At 37.8% G+C, this 20,000-nt stretch overlaps 1 protein-coding gene across 1 annotated transcript in view; it reads right to left on the bottom strand.

Annotated features, from left to right (window-relative positions):
• LOC138001365 (plexin-B1-like) overlaps window positions 1–20,000 on the bottom strand; it is a 62,508-nt gene that overhangs the window by 20,433 nt on the left and 22,075 nt on the right. Inside the window, exons 5-7 of the mRNA XM_068848010.1 lie at window positions 17,492–17,677; window positions 13,265–13,373; window positions 7,121–7,330 (exon numbers count right to left, since the gene is read on the bottom strand). Of these exons, the coding sequence (XP_068704111.1) occupies window positions 7,121–7,330; window positions 13,265–13,373; window positions 17,492–17,677 (505 nt within the window). The remainder of the gene's footprint in view (window positions 1–7,120; window positions 7,331–13,264; window positions 13,374–17,491; window positions 17,678–20,000) is intronic.

Below are 20,000 nucleotides of genomic sequence, written 5' to 3'. Positions count from 1 at the left end.
AGAGCGTGAGATCCAACATTTTGAATTGCTGGATTAGGCTTATCCAAAGCACAGTCAATGGCCTTTTTCTGCAATTTTGGGTCCCTCGATGCTTCTGAACCATAATATCTGCCCATTTCAGCTGCTTTTTTACCAAGATAAGGGATGCCTTTTGTGAAAAGCAATTCGGCTCCAACATTACCCAAATCTGACATAATTCCTTGCCTGTCATCTCTGACAGGCTATTTAGTTTCCCTGGTTTTTAAAAAATTAATGCCGCATTCACCACAAGTACAATAAAACAGAAGTCTACCATTTTTACCTTTTTTATAACCTGAAGGTTCAATGCATTCAGTCTGTTGTCTCTGTTTTACACAATATGATTCATTTAGTTATATATATATAATTTAGATATTTTAAAAATACTGTTCAATAAATTTCTCATTATACATTGTATCATGGTTATTAAATACTTTTAACAGATCGTAATATGAATTGCCCTTATTCATTTCATTTAAAAAATACAAACAAAAATAACCACATGTTGTTGTCATGAGATTTTGTATTTGATTGTTTTGGTGTAATAATGTTTGGTTTTCTTTTCTTGCATGGTTGACTAATTCCTTAAATGGTGGTATACCAAACGAATCGAAGTAATTAATGATACCATTTTTCACATAAGTAGCAACCCAATGGCTTCCTGACATATATGCTGGTTCGAGATTGTATGTGAACAATGTTTGTTTGTGTTTATGAGGTACAGTTTCATCTCTTGACAGCACATCTTTTATTGGTATATTCAAATATTTACACCATTTTATCAAATCATGATTGCTTAATGGGATATTTTTCTAGAATTTTGGTTTTAGAGTATTCCTCCTAAAATTGGAATATTTGTGAACGGGCTTTTTGGACCTAACAGCAACCCTTTGCCTTTTTTTGGCGTTTTTTTTTTACACCTTGACCTGTTACATACTGAGGATAGCTATAAAATGGAGGAGGCATTTTTGGTAAACCAATTTGTGGAGCAGCTGCACGTCTACTTTTGTTGAATGTTTTTTGTCCAATTCTTGGTGCCCCTGAACCAAAAAGCTTTTTAACAGCTTCAACTGCTCATGGCATACAATACTTGCTAATAAAGTTTCTAAAATCCGCCTCTTTGTGTCTTTGTTGGTTGTTTAGGAAAGGCTTTTTCCGTTTGTAGAGCATGAAGCAGGTCCTTTTTTTGTTTCATATTTAACAGGTCCTTATATGGAATTAAGTGATGCATTCTGTTTTGTGGCACAATGAAACCGCCTGTCTTGACTCCTTTTCCATGGACTTTAAAGCTTGACTGGCTCATTCCAATCCTAGTCCTGAAAGAGCTGATAAACTAAGAGTTTTTCCAATAGTCGGCAAAAATGTTGTTCCTAATGACAAAATTGAAGATAAAAGACTACCACCAATTTGCTTTTGAATGTTAGTTTTAGATAATTTGATAACCATTCCTTTTTTTCAAATGTTTTCTTTTGTTTAATCGTTTAACACAACATTTGCTGGGACTAACAACTTATTACTGCCTGATAATGCACTATTTGTAAGTCTTAATTAAAACAATAGTTTCTCTTCTATGATAAGCTTTGCTAAGATTCTTTTTTTGATTTGGCGACAATTTAACACTAATTTCGTAAAGTTGAGTCATACATTATATGTTATATAATTTTTGGTTACATAACATTTTAATTAAATATAGAAACCAATTTATAACTTAATTTATACAATCACTTAATCATTTCCTATTTTGTCTATAGCAATGCTATTGACCGAACACAAAAATGGCCACCAACAAATTATTCTTTTGTCTTTGTGTTAATTAGCCTAACTAGCGTCGTCCACACGCGTAAAATTGAAAGAATTTGGGCTAAAAAAAGGCTAGTTAGGCAAATTAAGACAAAGACAAAAGAATAACTTGTTGGCGGCCATTTTTGCATTCGGTCAATGGGAAGCCAATTGTAGCAATATTCAATAAATGGATATTTTAATTCAAAGAGTCTATTTTAGTCCAATTCAACGCATAAATAATTTATGTTCAATATACTTTTTTTTGGTTCAACTTCCGACTTTGCATTCAACACTTTTTGCAGTCAACACATTTTGGTATCCTTCCATGCCATTGCTTCAGTTCAACTTTTTCTTTTTAAATTTCAAGAGCAAATTTTGCGTTCAACACTTTTTATTTCGTTCAGCGCGATTTACCTTCGTTCAACGATTTATTGCACAGCCGTTAAGGTTCCAGCCTCCTGTGACCTCGTGAGATCAAGAGGGACTAGGCAGTAGTGGTCAACCACTGTGCATTAAATGGTTGAACGAAAATAAATCGCGTTGAATGAAATAAGAGTGTTGAATGCAAAATCGAAAGTTGAACCAAAAAATATATATATATATTGAACATAAATTTCTCGTTGATTTGAACTAAAATAGACTCTTTGAATTGAAATATCCATTGATTGACTATTGCTACAATTGGCTTGCCATACAATGATTTTTTCACACAAAACAACAGCATGAACACTGAAATTTTGATTTGCATTGGCTGGCAAACGAAACCTAAAGGTCAGCTGTTTTGGATCTCGTGTTACTTTCTCTGTTTGAAAAGACAGATCAAAAATATAAGTGGATATAAACTATCAAAATTACTGAAATTTAATTGTGTTCCAGAATTATAATCCTTTTTCCTCATCGCAAAAGACATCAGATCATTGAATATTCGTACTTTACTATCGTTATTGTACTCCAATTCTAGAAAAAAAATACACCATTACCATATCCAATCTGCAATTTGCAAGACTGGCTCCACCATCTAATGTAAAAGTATCCATTTTGTATGGAGTTGTTTCTTCATGACAAAAACCATTAGCATGTCGGTAATTCTTTTCAAGATATACAAAAACATATTTTACATTATCAATTGAAGCTGAAATCTGTGGTTTACCAAGCTACAGTGACAACTGAAGATAACAGGCCAGCCCAAACTTATGTTGGACTCAGTGAGAACTCTTTTAAAACAAGATTTGCCAATCACAATCTTCTTCAACAACCCCGACAAGAGACTCAATACAGAGCTCAGTAAGCATGTTTTGGTGTTTGAAGGAAGCAAGGTTGAAATTCAAGATCACCTGGAAAATTTTGAAACAAACCTCTCCTTATAACCATGTCTCGAACCGATGTAATTTGTGCCTGTGGGAGAAATATTTTATCATTTGTAGACCTGAACTAGTGATCTTGAACAAGCATAATGAGCTGGTAACTTCCTGTAGGCACGCTATCAATTTTCTCCTAAAGAACTTTAAGCCCACAATTGCCGCACACTAACAGCTGTTAAAATCCAAATTGCGCAAGCGTAAGTGCGTCTATCATCAGCGACCGTTGTAACGAACTTTTCATTTGGCTATTTTATCTGAGGAGTGGCGCACTTCTTGTGTGGTAATAATAGTAATAAAATGCCAAGTCATTCCTTTTGTTGATCACATCACCTGGATTATATTAACGCTCTTGCTTTACTATTGAGCACTCTATCAGCAGACGTGCAACAAATGAAATGAAATGATATATATATATATATATATATATATATATATATATATATATATATATACAGAGATGTATCCAGAGTGCGTCATTGCGTCCTGGGACGCACTCGTTTTCCTTTTGGACGCATAGAATATGGAACAACGGGTCCAATTGGACGCAGAAAAAAAATCGAATGTTTATGCAAATTACCAGCGCCAGGAAAAACATGCGAACGGCGTATTTCACAAGGAAATTGAACATTCCCATTTCTCACAACGGAGAAATGATTGAGTTCCTTAAATTTCAAGGAAAGCTACTATTTTCGGATTTTTGCAGTCCAATAATTTCATTTTGTCAACCATTATGTCCAGCTTCAGAAGTCGAGTTTTGAATTCGCACGTGTTGCGTGACATGATCTGAGCTGTTTTTTACGTGAGACAATCGGCGACACTTTCGATCTGCCGCCAGTGATAATAAAACATTTTGGTCGAAGTTCAGTTTGTTGCATGCTTTCCAAGTAAATTTCAAGCATTAGTTCGCTTATCGTGAGCGAAATAACAGAGAATCCAAAGGCAAAGTATGTTAAATTTTTGTTTTGTGCGACCCTGTTGATAAAAAAATTAATTCCGGGCGCGCACGTGTCATCGTCGTCTCGGTTCTTGTTTTGCACGTAACTTGTCTGTTTTGCAAATTATGTAACTTTTTTTCGGAGTTAGTGTTATAATTAACGTGTTGAACATGAAACTTGAATGTATTCAATCGCTTGATTATTAACATTGGCCATGGTGAAGCCACGGCCGCACGGGCCGACGATGAACTGTGCATCGATTGCTAACATTTGTTTACTCTTTTATTCCTAAATTACGCCTCAAGTGTAGTTAAAATAAATGATGCTCTTTTACGGAAAATTGAGATTCAGTTCTGTTTTTTTTTTTCTGTGGAGATCTAGATCATTTATCAACTGGAGCCAAAAGTTCCTACAGCATACGGATTTCAATGTGATCGATGGAGCTTTGACAGTACATACATTTTGATCGATGAATCAACAGGCACAACAGTTTCAAAGAAATTGATCATTTTAAGTACATATTCGTTGGGAGGGATAAGATTTTATTTTTGTGCAATTAGAAATCTGAAAGGGTACTGCAACAGCAATTAAGAGGCAATAGATCGCATATTAATTCTTGAATATTAATTAGCTTGACCCCCAAACTTTTGCAATGGACCCCCAAATTTTTCAAAAAGGGGTCCAGAGGACCACCAAATTTGAAAACCTGGATACATCTCTGTATATATATATATTGATATTTTATTTTAAACGCACTTTATATTTTAGGAAACTTATAGTTTTTTTGCTTGTCTTCGCTTGTACCAGCATTGGATGCCAGTATTGGATTTATTATTTGTTTGTTTGTTTGTTCGGATGCAATAATCGAATACCAGGCTAGTATTCATTAAAAAAAAAAAAACATTAGCAGTGTATTCTAATTAAAACCCCTTGCTCCGCCATTATCCGCTCTTTGTATTCAAGTACAGATTTCATTTTTGGATTCAACATTTGTTTTCTTTGTTTGTTTTCAAAATTTGTAATCAAGTATAGTATTTAAAACTTGTATTTAACAATTAGACCCGTAGAAAGGGCTCCGGGTCAATAGCCCATAAGGCGAAGCCAAATGGGCTATTTACCAGTGGCCCTTGAGGGTGAAGGGTCTAATAATTGTTTTAGTATCACCCAACTAGTCGGACAGAAAAGGCAATATTACAAGTTAGCAAATGCAAGTTGAAGAAATATTTATTTGGCAATACAACAAAAGAATGCATCATGCTTTTCACTACTCGAGGACTATTACTATTGGTCCTTTAGTAGCGTAGCCAATTAAAACGCAGGATTTGCATTAGTCCACTAGTTGGGTGATACTAATCAAGTATAGTATTCAAAAACGGTTTTAATAAATCTTCGATTTATTAAAAAGAGGGTGCCCTCTTTGACCCTCCCATTTGTTTATTTTACTTTGTAAAATGAACCCAAAAAATTCCATAATTTGTATTCTAATTTTGGGTATAATATTTTTATGCTCCTGAACCCCCAAGTACTACACTAATGAGTACAAAAATTTGAGGAGGGCAAACACATACCAAAGGCAACCCAGATTACACTCATGGAGCACCCAGTTTTTTTGCTCTTTTCCGATTTTCCTGCCATTCAACTTAATTTCTACTTTTGCACTGTTTGGGATTTATTGACGAGTTCTGAGCCAAGACACAGGCTGAAATTTTTGTATTACCACTGTTACGACTGGAATATTTTATATAAAAGTGCATGGGGAGATGTTAGCAGGAAAACAATAAGAAACGTTGACACTTTCCAATCAAAACAAAGTTTTGGCGAGCATAATTAACATTATTTCCTGCACTCAGAACATGAATAGTCTATTATATGGTCTTAAAAGCCAATAACAGCACACTGTGTAATTCCCGATTCTTTCTCGTTATGTGAACAACAAAAGATTATCGTCAAATACTATATTTAAAGAACAGGTTGGAATGTCTGGCCGCACCTTTCAACTGCATATGTAACTGGTTACCATATTTGATATAGACACTTCCATAAAAGTAAATGCATGGACAGGGAAACTGCAACAGCTAAGGCCAATTAATGGCATTCAGAACCAGTAACCAGATGCTTTACAAGTTTACAAGTTTCTACGACGGTATCTGAAAATATTTAATATTTTTTCTTAACAATACCAGGAGAACTACAAAATTATGTAATTAGCCCGGTAATGTGTGTTACCGAGTAATATGATGACCTGATATTCCATTACGTGCAACACAAACATAAAAACTTGTTTCCTGTCACGCACACAATTCTTTAATAAATATTTCCCCAGTTACTCTGCCACATAGTTGTCCGTGGTTTAGTGGTCATCCCGATTGCCTCTGAATGGGGAGATACCAAGTTCAAATCCTACTGGGGCTGCTTTCTATACTGTACGAGACAAAGAAATAATATGCATGTGCAGCCAAATCGCGACCCCCCCTCTCAAAAAAAAATGTCCCCAGTCAAAAAATGAAGTAAACAATAGTTTCCAATTTGTTGCGAATATATGCTCAGATATTCGTCCTTGCACCTTATCTGTTCTGAGAAGCAAGCAATCTTAAGGAAAACTGTGAACTTCTGGGAACAGATAACATACAAGGACAAATTTCTGAGCATATTTTCGCAACAGATGGAGGCTATTGTGTTCATTATCCATCAAATATCAAGACTGAAGATTACAAATTAGATGAAACATTTAGGAACAGCTTACCATCAAAAACGTTTACAGCGTTTGAAGTAGTTTGTTTTGGTGTTTTCAGAGTTATTACTCTTTTCAGGAACCGGCCTAGCAGGTTTATTTCTTCTATCAAGCGAACCATTCCTCCACCATGAAATTTATTTTAACTGAAAAACTTTTGGGAAATTTGGGAATAATATCATCTGATATTCACCAGTTTTAGTTGAGACCTATTTGGTCATGCGACCAATCGCATGTGGGCGGAAATAGTTGATGGATTATAAACAACAATATTGTTGGCCTAAAAAAATCACCTGGAGAATAAGGCTGGCTCCCTGCAGCACATAATGATCAGGAAACTTTTTAAAGTCTGGATTAGGAATCAATGTTAGCTTGGTGTTGTTTGACTCAAATTTCACTCCATCCAAGATAAATGAAGCCACCACCTGAGACACATTTCCTGTAATGACTGGGATTGGCGGTGCTCTACATATCATTAGTGAGCTGTGGATTACCTTGCATACCTGAAAAAGCCAACAATCATTTTATGGATACAACACACAATTAGGTTTAAACAAGAAACTTAGGTAAGTTAAGTACTGGCAACCCAAATTGAACAAGTGCAGGAGCTGACTTTCTTGGCCACGGTATTCAGGAAAAAAAGTTTAGCAGAAAACCTCCGAATCCACTGTAGAATTGTTTTAAAATGTAATAAATTTATTTTTCTATTGTGATGTGACAAAGTTGTTCTAGACAGCTTTCTGCACTTGGCTTGCTGAATGTAAAATTGGAATTGATCCCTTAAAAATATTGGATGTTTTGTCTGGTGTTCATAACAGGGGGAAGGATTTCAAGATCTTGAATCAACTGGAATTATCGGCGAGGTTCTATATCTATAAATGCAAATTATATGGTGTAATTCCGTCGTTACAAGTTTTCAAAGTCAAGACCAGGGCAGTTTATCAGATCAAAAAAAAAAAAAGAAATAGTGGCAAAGCGGGACAAACTTAAAAAACACAATGAGAAGTGCAGGAAGCTTGTGCCACATGCTAGCAAATAAATTATAGAACAGCATTTATAGCCAAGACATATCCCTTTTTTAAGGAGGCAGTGCAGCCCAGTGGTTAGGGTGCTTGCTGTGAGATCCGGAGATCCCAGGTTCAAGACACGTTCTGACCACTTGTTAAATTTGTTCCAGGTAGTCCCTGGTTCAATTCCCTGGCTGCACTGCTAAATAGCCAACAGGTTTGCCTCCAGGCCAGTTGGTAGTTTTGTTCAATGCTTGGAGATATTAGCTACTAGCTACTCTAAAAAAAACCCGAGGGTAAATAATGATACCTACCTACTGATACTGACTATAGTAATGTAAATTATGTAAACTGTAATTGTAAGTTATTCTTTTTGTAAAAGTTTATTGTTTAGCATATTAAGAATATTTATTTCGTATTATATTTATATCTGTTGTACTTTTATGTACATATAATTATTTTTGACAATAAAACTTTTAAATTCCAAAAAAATAAACATTTTACAGTGTCCTTATGAAATAAGAAAATCATAATAGCGGAGCTCAGGCACGCAAGTGCACCAGCGGAGCACCATGGGTAAGATCTTTTCGGAAATCTATCCATGCAAGAAATTTTGGTTATGACGTCAGCATATGCACTCCCATACATACTGGTGGGGGGGGGGGGGACGTGGAAAGGCAGGAACCCCTCTGGGGGCGGCAGTGTTCAGGCAATTTTCCTTGGCAACCTGCGTTTTTCTGGCAGGAAATCATATTAGTAACAAGCAACAGGATAAAGAGCAGGAAAGAGCACAAGAGAGGAGGGGGTGGAATTTGAGAAATTTAAACAAAGAAAGCCTTGAGAGAAGCCAAGGAACGAGAAGAAGAGAAAATTTCAATGAAGAACACCGTAAAGCTGAGAGAAAAAGAGCAAGAGACAAAACACTTATTTACAGCGGTTAGCGTTCAGGTAATGATTTCCTTCTTAATGCATGCCTTGCTTTGTAAACTCGCTAAAAAAATAAAGGCCTGAAAATGTTTGCTATTCTGTGTTGAGATTCAACAATCACACACCACATTGCCATTCAAGTCTACAGCAGACATGATTGGAGAGTTTTCTTGTCATCATTGTCTATTTTGTCAGACATATCATAACAAAACTCTCGACCCTGTATAAATTTATATTGGATTGTAGTACATTTTTCTGCAATAGATGCAGTTGTAAGCAATGTGTGGGACAGTCTAGGTTCTTTTTGGCCAGATAAGACTTCCGCAAAATCTCCAAAAGCAATCGAGATATAACAAAACTTTGTTTTGTTTGTCACGTGGTTTTGTGGCCAGCTACAGGTGATTATTTTGGAACTGAATTCATCATTACTGTGGCGACTGTCCACACAAAAATAATATTTTTCGATAATGGATGTCCAGTCGTGCGAAAGAGACAACTTCAAAGTGCTCTTGTCACATTTTAACAGGGAACTGGACAAAACGGCAATTATTTTCGAATTCCTGGGGAATTTTTTTTTGTAATTTAGAGAAACTTTTTCTAAACCGTACTTTCCACTTAAAGCTGCGGGTCCTGTACAACACTTTGTGACAGGTTTCACATCACATGGCCTGGTGAATCTACGTCACATGCCAATCAAGACCTTTGCTTGCAACACACATTTTGCCACACTCCTTCCATTTGTGACATTTAATTCATTAACTTTGCCAGTCAAGCTGACAGAGCGCCACAACAGCTTGCACCAATTACTGTGGCCCCTTTTCTACCCTCCCAACCATGATACACAACAGAAGACAGACCACAACACCGGGAACTACATGCCCTACTGTTGGCGACAAGTGTTTATCGTCCTTATCAGAGAAGACTAGAGAGTCTAACCATTTGCAGATAATTGCAAATTCCGTGATTTTGAAGTTGACTTCCTCATTTTACACTGGAGCGAAATACTGACATTTTTGGGTTGGCATGTATTATGGAATTGTTTACTGACATTGTTAGAGTATTTATGTTTATCAGTGACTTACCGCTTTTAGTGCATTTCTCTTGCCATGCCGAGCAAATTTTTTAAAATATTGCTACACCGAAGATATTAAAAGGCTACACAACTCATTATGTGGCAAATTACTTCACCATAATCTAATCTTTCATTTTTGCATTGATTTGGAAGGGTATCGGGTAATGTTCCATGTTTTAGTATCTACGAATTTTTTTTCTGTTGTTTTGTTTTCTTTTGTTTTCCCGAAATCACAACATACCGTAAAACAGAAGAAAAGAGCAAATGGACCCAACACTGAGTTGGTGATTTGCTTATTGAGATAGCCAATTTCCAGGCTTTCAGTAAGCCTTTGAAGTTGGTGTGACATAATGATGGAATAATGTTCAGGGTAACAGACTGATATTTGTGCAAGAAGTTCACTTTGTTTCACAGCGTGAAATACATGTATTTCATGGTGGCCATGACTTTTTTCATGGCGTGAAAGGTAAATTTCAGTCACATTCCAACAATTTTCAACATTTTCATGGCCAGGACCATGAAAATAGCCATAGCCATAGCGTGAAATTTGGATAAGCCCCCTTTTTTTGCATGGAGGATCACAAATATAGAAATGAGTTATGAGCTCTACTGTACTAAAATTTATACTCTTTTCTTATAGGTATCACAGGTCCTTTTTCCTTTTTTTTCTTTCTTCTAGACCACATGGAAATAGGACCAGGTTTTAAAAGTGCAAGAATGTTACCAAAATGATCAAAAACAAGGAGCTTCCAAGAAGATACGTTGTCTGATTGAGCTCGGTTGTTTTTGATGACTTAGTGCTCAACCAAAGAGTGTACAAACAAGACTTGGAAGCTGCACTTGCAGCACTGATTGAAGAGATTGAAAAGTTGAAATGACCAGCAAGGACTACCAGACGAAACAGGCGCGAGCATCTCAAACAATGGGGAACCAAAAACCCAGACAAGGTCAAGGAGCAAAAGAAGAGATGGCGAGACAAGCATTGTGAGGGACCAAAAGAGTGCCAGGGAAATGAACATGACACAACCACCATTCATGACAACAACCGATACCGTGGAGACAGCCCATGAAGTGACTGTTGCAAACACCGAACCAATGCAACAGCCTAACTAAATGATTGAACCAGTTGGGGTTGAAGGTAGGAGAATGGACCATGTCAAAGCCACTGCCTGTGTCTCCAACTGACACCGTGGAAACACAGACCCAACGTGACAGCCTAACCAAATGCCTGAACCAGTCGGGGTTGAAGACACCCTATGAAAGGAACTGCTCTTTGGAGACACAAAGGCAAACCCACCAAAGCCAGTGGATGAAATGACAGGAGGGACAACCCTCACCTGCCAACGGATGGACAAGATCAAAGAGAAGACAACAACCGATACCGTGACTGTTGCAAACACCAAGCCAATGCAACATCCTAGCCAAACGATTGAACCAGTTGGGCTTGAAGGTAGGAAAATCGATCATGTCACAGCCACTGCCTGTCTGCAGAAGGACAAGATCAAAGAGAAGAGGAGACATTAATACCACTGACAGAAAGCCCAGTGTCAGGCACATGCCGAACAGTATTAAAAGCGACACAGATAGAAACGGAATGCATAGGTGAAACAATACTACCAAAAAAACAAAAGTAATATCAAAGAATGAGAAACCGGTTACCACCAACAAAAGAGGAACAAGCTCAAAGAAACCCCAGTTACTTAATCTGACCTGTAAGCAGAGGAAAAAACGAACTCCTTGTTAAGAACGAGACGGAGATGATATGTCTCAAGCCCTTTATGTTGTAGACACTTGTTGAGAAAACAAGTAAGCACTTGGTGCTTGGTGTGTTTCTTGGTGCTTGGGCCAAAGTCACCAGTTCCAGTCACATTTGAAATGGATAAGTAAACCAGGTTTCCTCATACTAACCCTGCAAAAAATCGAACTTATGATAAGCGAACCCACTGTCTCTTTACTATTGCTTTGGTGTCAAGGACAAGTTCGGTAGCAAGGGAATCAACAACAATTTGAATGCTGTCAACAAAGACAAGTACCTGGACGTCCTGCTGTCTAAACGCACGAGTAGTGGTATCAATGAAGGCTTTAGAATGGGGAACAACTCCGTCTACCCATACAACCCGGTACAGCATGGCTTCTCTTACTTTTTTCCCAAAGCCAAGGTCTGGAAGGGTGGAGTCATGACACACCCATTAGACATTTGAGGGGGGCTGATGGTTGCTAGAATCATCACACGCTTCCGTATGTTACGCAGGACATCTCTAATAAAATGTTTTGAATTTGGCATCTTGTGTGGTTGTGTCTGCCTCAACCTTGGACCCTACCCTATCACTAGAATTATTTCATTACATGTATCTTCCCTTTTGATTTTCAGACATTGGCATGACTTTGTTAGAGGGGGTCTGCACTCGCATCCCTAAAACCAATAACATGTTATCTAGTGCACTTGTTACTAAGAGTTTACCTAGGACTTTAGCGTGTCTGCTAGAGGCCCAAAGCTTCTGATAACCTATAAGCGAATGCCAAAAATTTCCCGAGGTTAGCTCCACCCTGTCTGGGTGAAGCCTTGTTTCCCCTAATACCCCTACGGTTTCCAATGGTTTTCCAAAGTTAGCTCCACCAGCTCAACCTGTGATCAAAAATTCAGACCGTTTCATCCCTCATATACTACTGTGCATGTAATTTCAGTTTTAGTTGTTGATTACAATTGTTGGTTATTGTTTGCAAGGCGTGTTCGTTTACTGCTGTCAGCTCAAAGTGTTTGATCACTGTAAACTGTATACACTAATGACGATTAATTTTGTACTTTATGCAGAAGCATTATTTTCTTATACACTACAGTATAGCTCTAAGCTGGGCTAAATCTACACATTAAATTGACAAGATTGAAAATAAAGAAAGCCCAGAACTGAAATTTAAGGTAAATGACTCAACAACATTTTAATTTGAATGAAATATTCTAACTTCAGTGAAAATGAATACAATGTTTGGAAGTATGGAGTATGTTTAACTACATATACTTTAAAATAGAGATACTGCAGTTGTAATTGAGGGTAAACTGGAAAAAAAAAGACGACAGAGGCAAGGAAAAGAAAACTTTGAAAAGGCCATGAGCACTTTACACCACCTAATCAGATCTAATGGAAAACGTTTGTGCTAATTCTTATTTGTGATGTTTCATTGTCACATTAGTGAAACAGTGACATTAAGCTACACAATGAGAGATTGCCAATGTACATACAAGAATACAATTAAGTTAGAGAGCATACATTACACTAGCACAAAACACGACTGCAATCTACATTTCGGGTTTGCAAACACCAGTGCATTAAAGAAGTATGCAACACTGAAAGACACAAGAAACATATACATTGTTCAAATACTGCATTTGACTGAAAATTACACGTTTTTTAAAATCACACAGCAGTACTTACGCGAATATCAGTCACACGAGTGCCACTGCCTGAAGGATATTTGATGGTAATCTTGGGTTTCTGGATGGAGTCCAAATGGGTTCCTGTGATTTCTAACTCAAGACCCCCTCTACAAAGGCAAAAATGAAAGAAAGTGCGTAGTGTCATGCTACATATACATGCACAGTACTCAGGCCAAACTCAATGGAGACCAGAAGACAATGCTAGAGTTCCAATGCCATGCAAGAAATATCAAATATGCATAAAGTAAGAATAACATGAAGGGCCTCAGGGATGAAACTCTTTTATTTGGACATGACCAGAAAATTTAGATATTAAACAATGAGTTCCTTTGAGTTGAGTTGTCAAGAACCGCATCCTTTGTGCATTAAAAATAGGCAGCAAAGCCAAGTGGTCAGGGTGCTGTACTTGAGAGATCCTGAGGTCCTGGGTTAAAGTCAAGCTCTCACCACCAGCTGGAGTTGTTCTGAGTGTTCCCTGGCTCAACTCCTTGGCTGTGCTTGGAAACAGCCAAATGGTTTGTTTGCCACCAGTTTGGACTCTTGAATCTGTTGTTTTCACTTGTATAGCTATGTTTCATTTACTTGAGGGCCACTATGCAAACTACTTGGATACCAGTAATTAGTGTTCACCTTCGTTATTATTATTATTATTATTATTATTATTATTATTATTATTATTATTATTATTATGAGATTCTCTCCAGTGTTCAATTCTTGCTGGGTGTTCTATGCCACGTCTCTGCTCCTTCCCACAGCTCAGAGACGCAGCACCTTTCTGAGGGTGTGTGATGTTCCCAACAAGGCCGTCATCTGGGCACTGCCAGTTAAATCCGGTATACCTACAATACTCGTCACATTTGTTGGAACACCCATCCCCATTTGCCCCCAACTGGAATGTTGATTTTCACAACTACTAGCAGTCGCCAAAAAATCGTCTTACAACATTGAATTGGGGGGAGGGAGATGTGGTATAAGCAACGATCTTGTCACACGATGATTCTGGACCATTTACTAAGTGTTCCAACTAAATATTCTAGTGTTGTTGGTACTCCTGCCACTTCACAAAGTCTCTTGAGACTGTTCCAAGGGCCCCTATAACCAATTGTACCAGTACAACGTTTACCTGGTGTATCCGTCCAATTATTATTATTATTATTATTGGTATTATTGGTAACTATCTATCAGGCCGTCTACAGGGTGTCACTGTTCTTGGGGCAACACCTCATCCGCTTCATATTACATCTGGTGTATCTCAAGGGTCAATTCTCAGTGTGCTCCTTTTCCTCATCGATGTCAATGACCTATCTGACGCACTCACATCTGCATCAGCAGCTTTTGCTGATGACATATCAATCAAAATTCAATATCAATATCAATCAAAATTGAGATGTCAATCTCAATCAAATTGAGATGTACATCTACACAAAATCATCTAATTGAGGAAAACGTCTTTCATGTCCCTTGAGAATTCAATAAAGGATTCCTTTGATTTAATATGGCGAGGAAGACAGATAAATTCCATCGCACCTGTAAAATAAAAAGATCTCTTGGCGACCTCAAGGTTGACTTTTGGAAAATGAGTGTCATTACAGTGTCTAGTCGTAAATGTGTGTACAGAAGTATTTAAGTTAAAATAATTATTCAGATAAGGCAGTACTGAACCATCAAGGCATTTTCCAGTTAACAAGACAATATGAAGCTTTTGTCTATTAATCAAGGGTGCAAGACCCTAAGTAGCATTCAGCTGTTTAGTATCAAGACCAGAATTTGGAAAAATTAACTTCCCAGCTCTATGCTGTAAGCTCTCGAGTACATCAGAGTTAACTTTACCACAGCCATGCCAGGCCACATCACACTAATCAAAAATAGGTAAAATCATTGTCTTGTAAAGGCGTGCAGCAGCAGCCATGGGAATAGAAAAACACCCAATTTCCTCGAGACGTTATTGACCACGTGTTACAGTCCTAGGTTTGATTTCTTTATTGCGGACTATTTTAAGCACCTATTATGGTGTGGTCTGTGTTTGTTGAGATCCGACATCGGCATGCTGCTTTGAACGAGTTTAATTAGAAACAATTCGTTCTAATGGGAACCCAACAAACCAAACAAGCAATTATTTTACTTCATTCTTCTATCACTGAAGTCAAAACGTACTTGTAGCTGGTTATCTTTTCGATTTATGTCAGTGTAAAAAAAAAATGCAGCTTTGGCCCAAATGTTACCTTCTTTTAGCTTCCAGGCAATTCCGAATGCATGATGTAAATGTTACAGGATATATTGTGAGCTACAAGCCGAAAATTCCCAAGATAACAATTATTTTAGAATTTTATCGTCCTGATACAATTTAATTATCTTATTGTTTTTTTACAAACTTTGCATCATTTTGCTCACTCATGTTACAAACATTTCTGATATTTTCAGAGCGAAACGTTCCCAGTTCGAGCATCAAACTGTAAACAGAAAATGAATAATAGCAATATTTCAAGAAAATGAAGTAAAAAAGTTTAAGAATGAGGTACCAGGTACATTTTTATCGTCTTAAACATCACCCATTTTCCGCCTCTTTGTTATGCAGCCATTGAGGATGTTCTTTAAAGAGCTTAGAAAATCACAATTTTAAGATGTCCAAAAGAAATTATCGAAGTAGAAATGGATAAGAATGGTTTTTCTTATGTCGTGTTAAGTTTGGTGTCAACTGAATTAATTTTAAGACTTCACCGTTGCTTGGTTCTCACAGAAAATCTTGGACAATTTGTCAAAAAGAAACCACACACTAACTGCGTTTTCAAATTCTCGCAAATTTCTAAAAAAATAAGAATCGATGATTTTTGAAAATAGTTCACTAAAGGGTATCTTTGGGCAAAATATGAGCGATCCACCAAAATGGTCGTTGACTGACGATTGTCGATTCTTACCGGCAGCCACACACCGGTCGCTCAGTTGGTTGACTATGGAGCTGCCATGCGGGACGTCGCGAGTTCAACTCCAGCCAGACCAACACTCAGGGTCTTAAAATAACTGAGGAGAAAGTGCTGCCTTGATAATTACATCCCCAAATGGTTGGACTTTCAAGTCCTCCTTGATAAGGACTATAAACCATAGGCCCTCTGTAGGACGTTAAAGAACCCACACACTATTTGAGAAGAGTAGGGGATGAAGTTCCTGGTGTTGTGGCTGTCCTCTGTGAGTGTGTTCTTTCCAGCTGAAGAGTCCCGGTTGGCGTAAGGTCTCTAAAAAGGCTTGTGTTGTATGAGGCCACCAAAGCAAAAACAGCCATAAGTCAAAAGGACTTTGCCGAATACTGGGACATGTAGATGTAGATGTGGATGTAGTGGGGTGGCTGTGAACTAGCATGATAGCTAAGTGCACTACCATTATAAACAAAGCACTTACATTTCCATTTACAATTCCAACTATTGCAGTACAGACTGAATTACAGTTGTTGGTCAAGGTAGATAAACCTGCTATACAACATAGTCGCAAAATTCGCAAAATGTTTGGTTCCGACTTCAGGTAAGTGGTAACCATGACACACCTCTTCCTCGTTAAGTATGTGCTTCAGTTCTATCATTTGTAGTGCCCTACTGACAAATTTAATGCAGCCCTGCTCCTTGCGAAGAGACAGACAATCAACACCAGCTCAAAGCATCAAGAGAACTAAGATTAGGGAGAATAATTGTGAAGGCATTCCTTGGTATATATTCTATAGAAAGAGGCTAGATAGTCTGGTAAGTCAGACCACACTGGCCAAGACTGATCTTACATTATATAAACGAACAGTAGATCTGAAGTCATTGATTTCTACTCCTGATCTTTTTCAGGAGTCTGATAGCATAAAGTCGCTTGTTAGCCATCTTAAATATATCATTAATATGCGTATTCCACCCACTAATATGCACCCCAAGAATTTTGTCAGTAGACACTCTTTTAACGAGGTCCGCTGAAGGCTTGATCAATCATGTCAAGGCACATATATCCTTAATTGAATTTACCAACCATCACATTGCTGTTATGATACATACATTACAGTGTACCTCTAACTAACAAAGTTCGAGGTCTTAATTAGTGTAAGTTATGGAGCAATTTTTTTCTGTTTACTTGCGGCCTAAGTGTGAAGCACGCTGTACTATCTGAGAGATGCATGAAGATAATTTTTTAAATTCTAATGGTGTCCTTTACAGTTGGAAAGTATGTACTTTAGACAACACATGATAAGCATGCTTACCCAAAAAAGATTCTCTCAGGTTCAATAGCAGTGACTGTTGGATCAGGAGTGTAAGAGAAACGTCCCATGGGACCAACAGGAATAAAGCCATCGAATGATATTATGACACCTGTACTCCCATTCGCCATTCTCCGTTTTCTGTCCTGAGGATGGCCAGTGACACATGAAACACTGGTATCAGTTACCCTATCAAAATAATGGTACAACCATTGTTAACCCAAAAATAAGTAATAAGATGCTATTCAAAAGTTGTTTCCTAAGTGACCTAAGCCCTTCCTGTGATGGCTGACATGCCTTGCTAAGCAAATTTCACAAGAACATAAAGGAAGGAAAGGGAGACCAGTGAAGGTGTCAAATCTGTGTAACTGTGACCTGTCTCAAGAATTTTGAGGGCGACTGTAACAAGGCTAATAGTAACCTTGACTTCAACCAATCTCATTGCTTAAATCATGTTTATTGTGATACTGTCTTGTTATATGGTCTGTGTTTTGGTTAAACACAAACTGGTTTGTAGTGAGGCAAGATGTGATGGAGTATTGTCTTCCAGATGTTTCTATTATATTGCGATGTGGGTCTATGTAAGGAGACCACTTGTATTCAGCAAAACTGTTTTTGGAAAGGCTATAACCTTAACCCATTGAGCCCTGAGAATGACATTGAATAGATTGTACTCTGTCTAAGGCCAGAGGATTTCACTTGTCAATGGGTGGGGAAGGGGGGCATCCTACATGTAGGGCGTTTGAAGTGTGAATGGGTTAAGAGATGCTACACTGTATGTTAAAGTAGATAGAAAGTTTAAAAATCGAGGAACCGTAGCCAGGGTAAAACATATTAAATATTGTAAAAACATTCACTGGCTATATATAGTAAAAACTTTCGAGCTTTCAGCTATCAGGCAACAGCCGTCAATGGACATAAATGGAGAAAATGACAACTACAATATATATAAAAATAGGTGAGACTATAAAAAGAATATACTCAAATGGAAAAAAATGTATATAAGAAAGTGTCAAAAAAACTGATTGTTCTTTTTTAAAAGAATAGAGTATTGATTAGGGAGCGGCCTTGAATTGTTATTTGCATGATCTATCGAAGCAGTGTGCCATGATTCTAGTGTCTTGCGGGTACGAGAAGAACCCTTGTCAATCACTTGGGAATTTTCAAAGTCAATAGAGTGATTTGAAGACCAAGCGTGTTTAGCAATGTTGGAGCCTCTTGCATAAGACTTCACATTCCTCATATGTTCTTTTTTTCTAGTTTCAAAGGATCTGCCAGTCTCGCCTATATAACTCCATGGGCAGTCGACACAAAATATTTGTAAACCACGTTTGGTTGAAGATCGATCGGAGGTTGGGACTTAGGAGAGGGAAACTCCTGTTGTAAAGTCTTGAATGGCTTGCTGACAACTCGAATATCCTCGAGTTGTCAGACTGACAATGCAACAATTGTACCACAGCAATGTTGTGGTACCATATGAAACATCAATTATTGCTGAACAAGGTGCAATCATTTTTTTGACGTAACAAGTTACTGTGGCAACGGGAAAGCCTGGCAAAAACACCCCATATTTTGGCTTTAGCTGCTCATATCTCAAAAGCGAACTTGGTGATCCCAATTTTTTAATTAAATTAGACCCTCCGTGAGGGTACACTGGATTGCCTGTGGTACGTGCAGCGTTCTAGGCACTTTTTTCAAGTTGGGGGGTCATTAAGACCATTTATTATATGGCTTGTGGTTGTAGCCGATATAACGCAAGGCTGCTGCCTAACGGTCGCCCGGTCACCTGGGGCGCCTTACTTGCGAGCGCGGGAAACCAAGTTTCTGAACGAGTAGCCCGAATGGGCGCCGAACTTATCACAAGGTGATTCATCCTTACTTTCTTGCTGGAGATTAAACGATGAAACAAGCTATATGGTTCGAGAGACGGCAGCCAAGCAAATTCCACAAATAAACGACTCTTTGTTAAATATGTTAACATTAACATAACATTGCTAAGGACTTTCGTAGCGTTACCTCCTGGTTGAGCACGGAGACTGGGTTGCATAGTAATTCCCAAATATGGAAAACCGACCTGATCATACGTTCCCTCTGTTTTTATATTTACATACATAAGGGAAGCTAAACTTGCGGAAAGTTACGCGACAAAGGAATGTTCATCCCATCGGCTCTTAAGAGCCTACTAGTAAAACGTGGTATAATATTATTTGTAATGTGATTTCTTAACCTTGAATTAAATGCTGAAAGAAAATATTTCATGTTTTGGTGATGTCTGCACCATAGCATACCAAACATTTTAACGTGTCGCATGTGCAAATCTCCTTTTTCCCGTGTTAATTGCTTAAGGTTTTTACTTGGTTTTTTGCCCGGTAACACCAATGGAGCTCTCGCAACAGGTAAGCTATACTTTTTTGTCGAGTAAAGGTGGAATTACGTAGTCATTTCAGTGATACAATTAAACATGCATTTCCGTGCATTTCCAAATACCTGGATCTTTATGCACTTAAGACGT

The sequence above is a fragment of the Montipora foliosa genome, chromosome 4 (assembly GCF_036669935.1).
Source record: "Montipora foliosa isolate CH-2021 chromosome 4, ASM3666993v2, whole genome shotgun sequence".
Lineage (NCBI taxonomy): Eukaryota > Metazoa > Cnidaria > Anthozoa > Scleractinia > Acroporidae > Montipora > Montipora foliosa.
The sequence above is the reverse complement of the archived record's forward strand: the minus strand, read 5'-3'. Positions and strand labels throughout refer to the sequence as shown.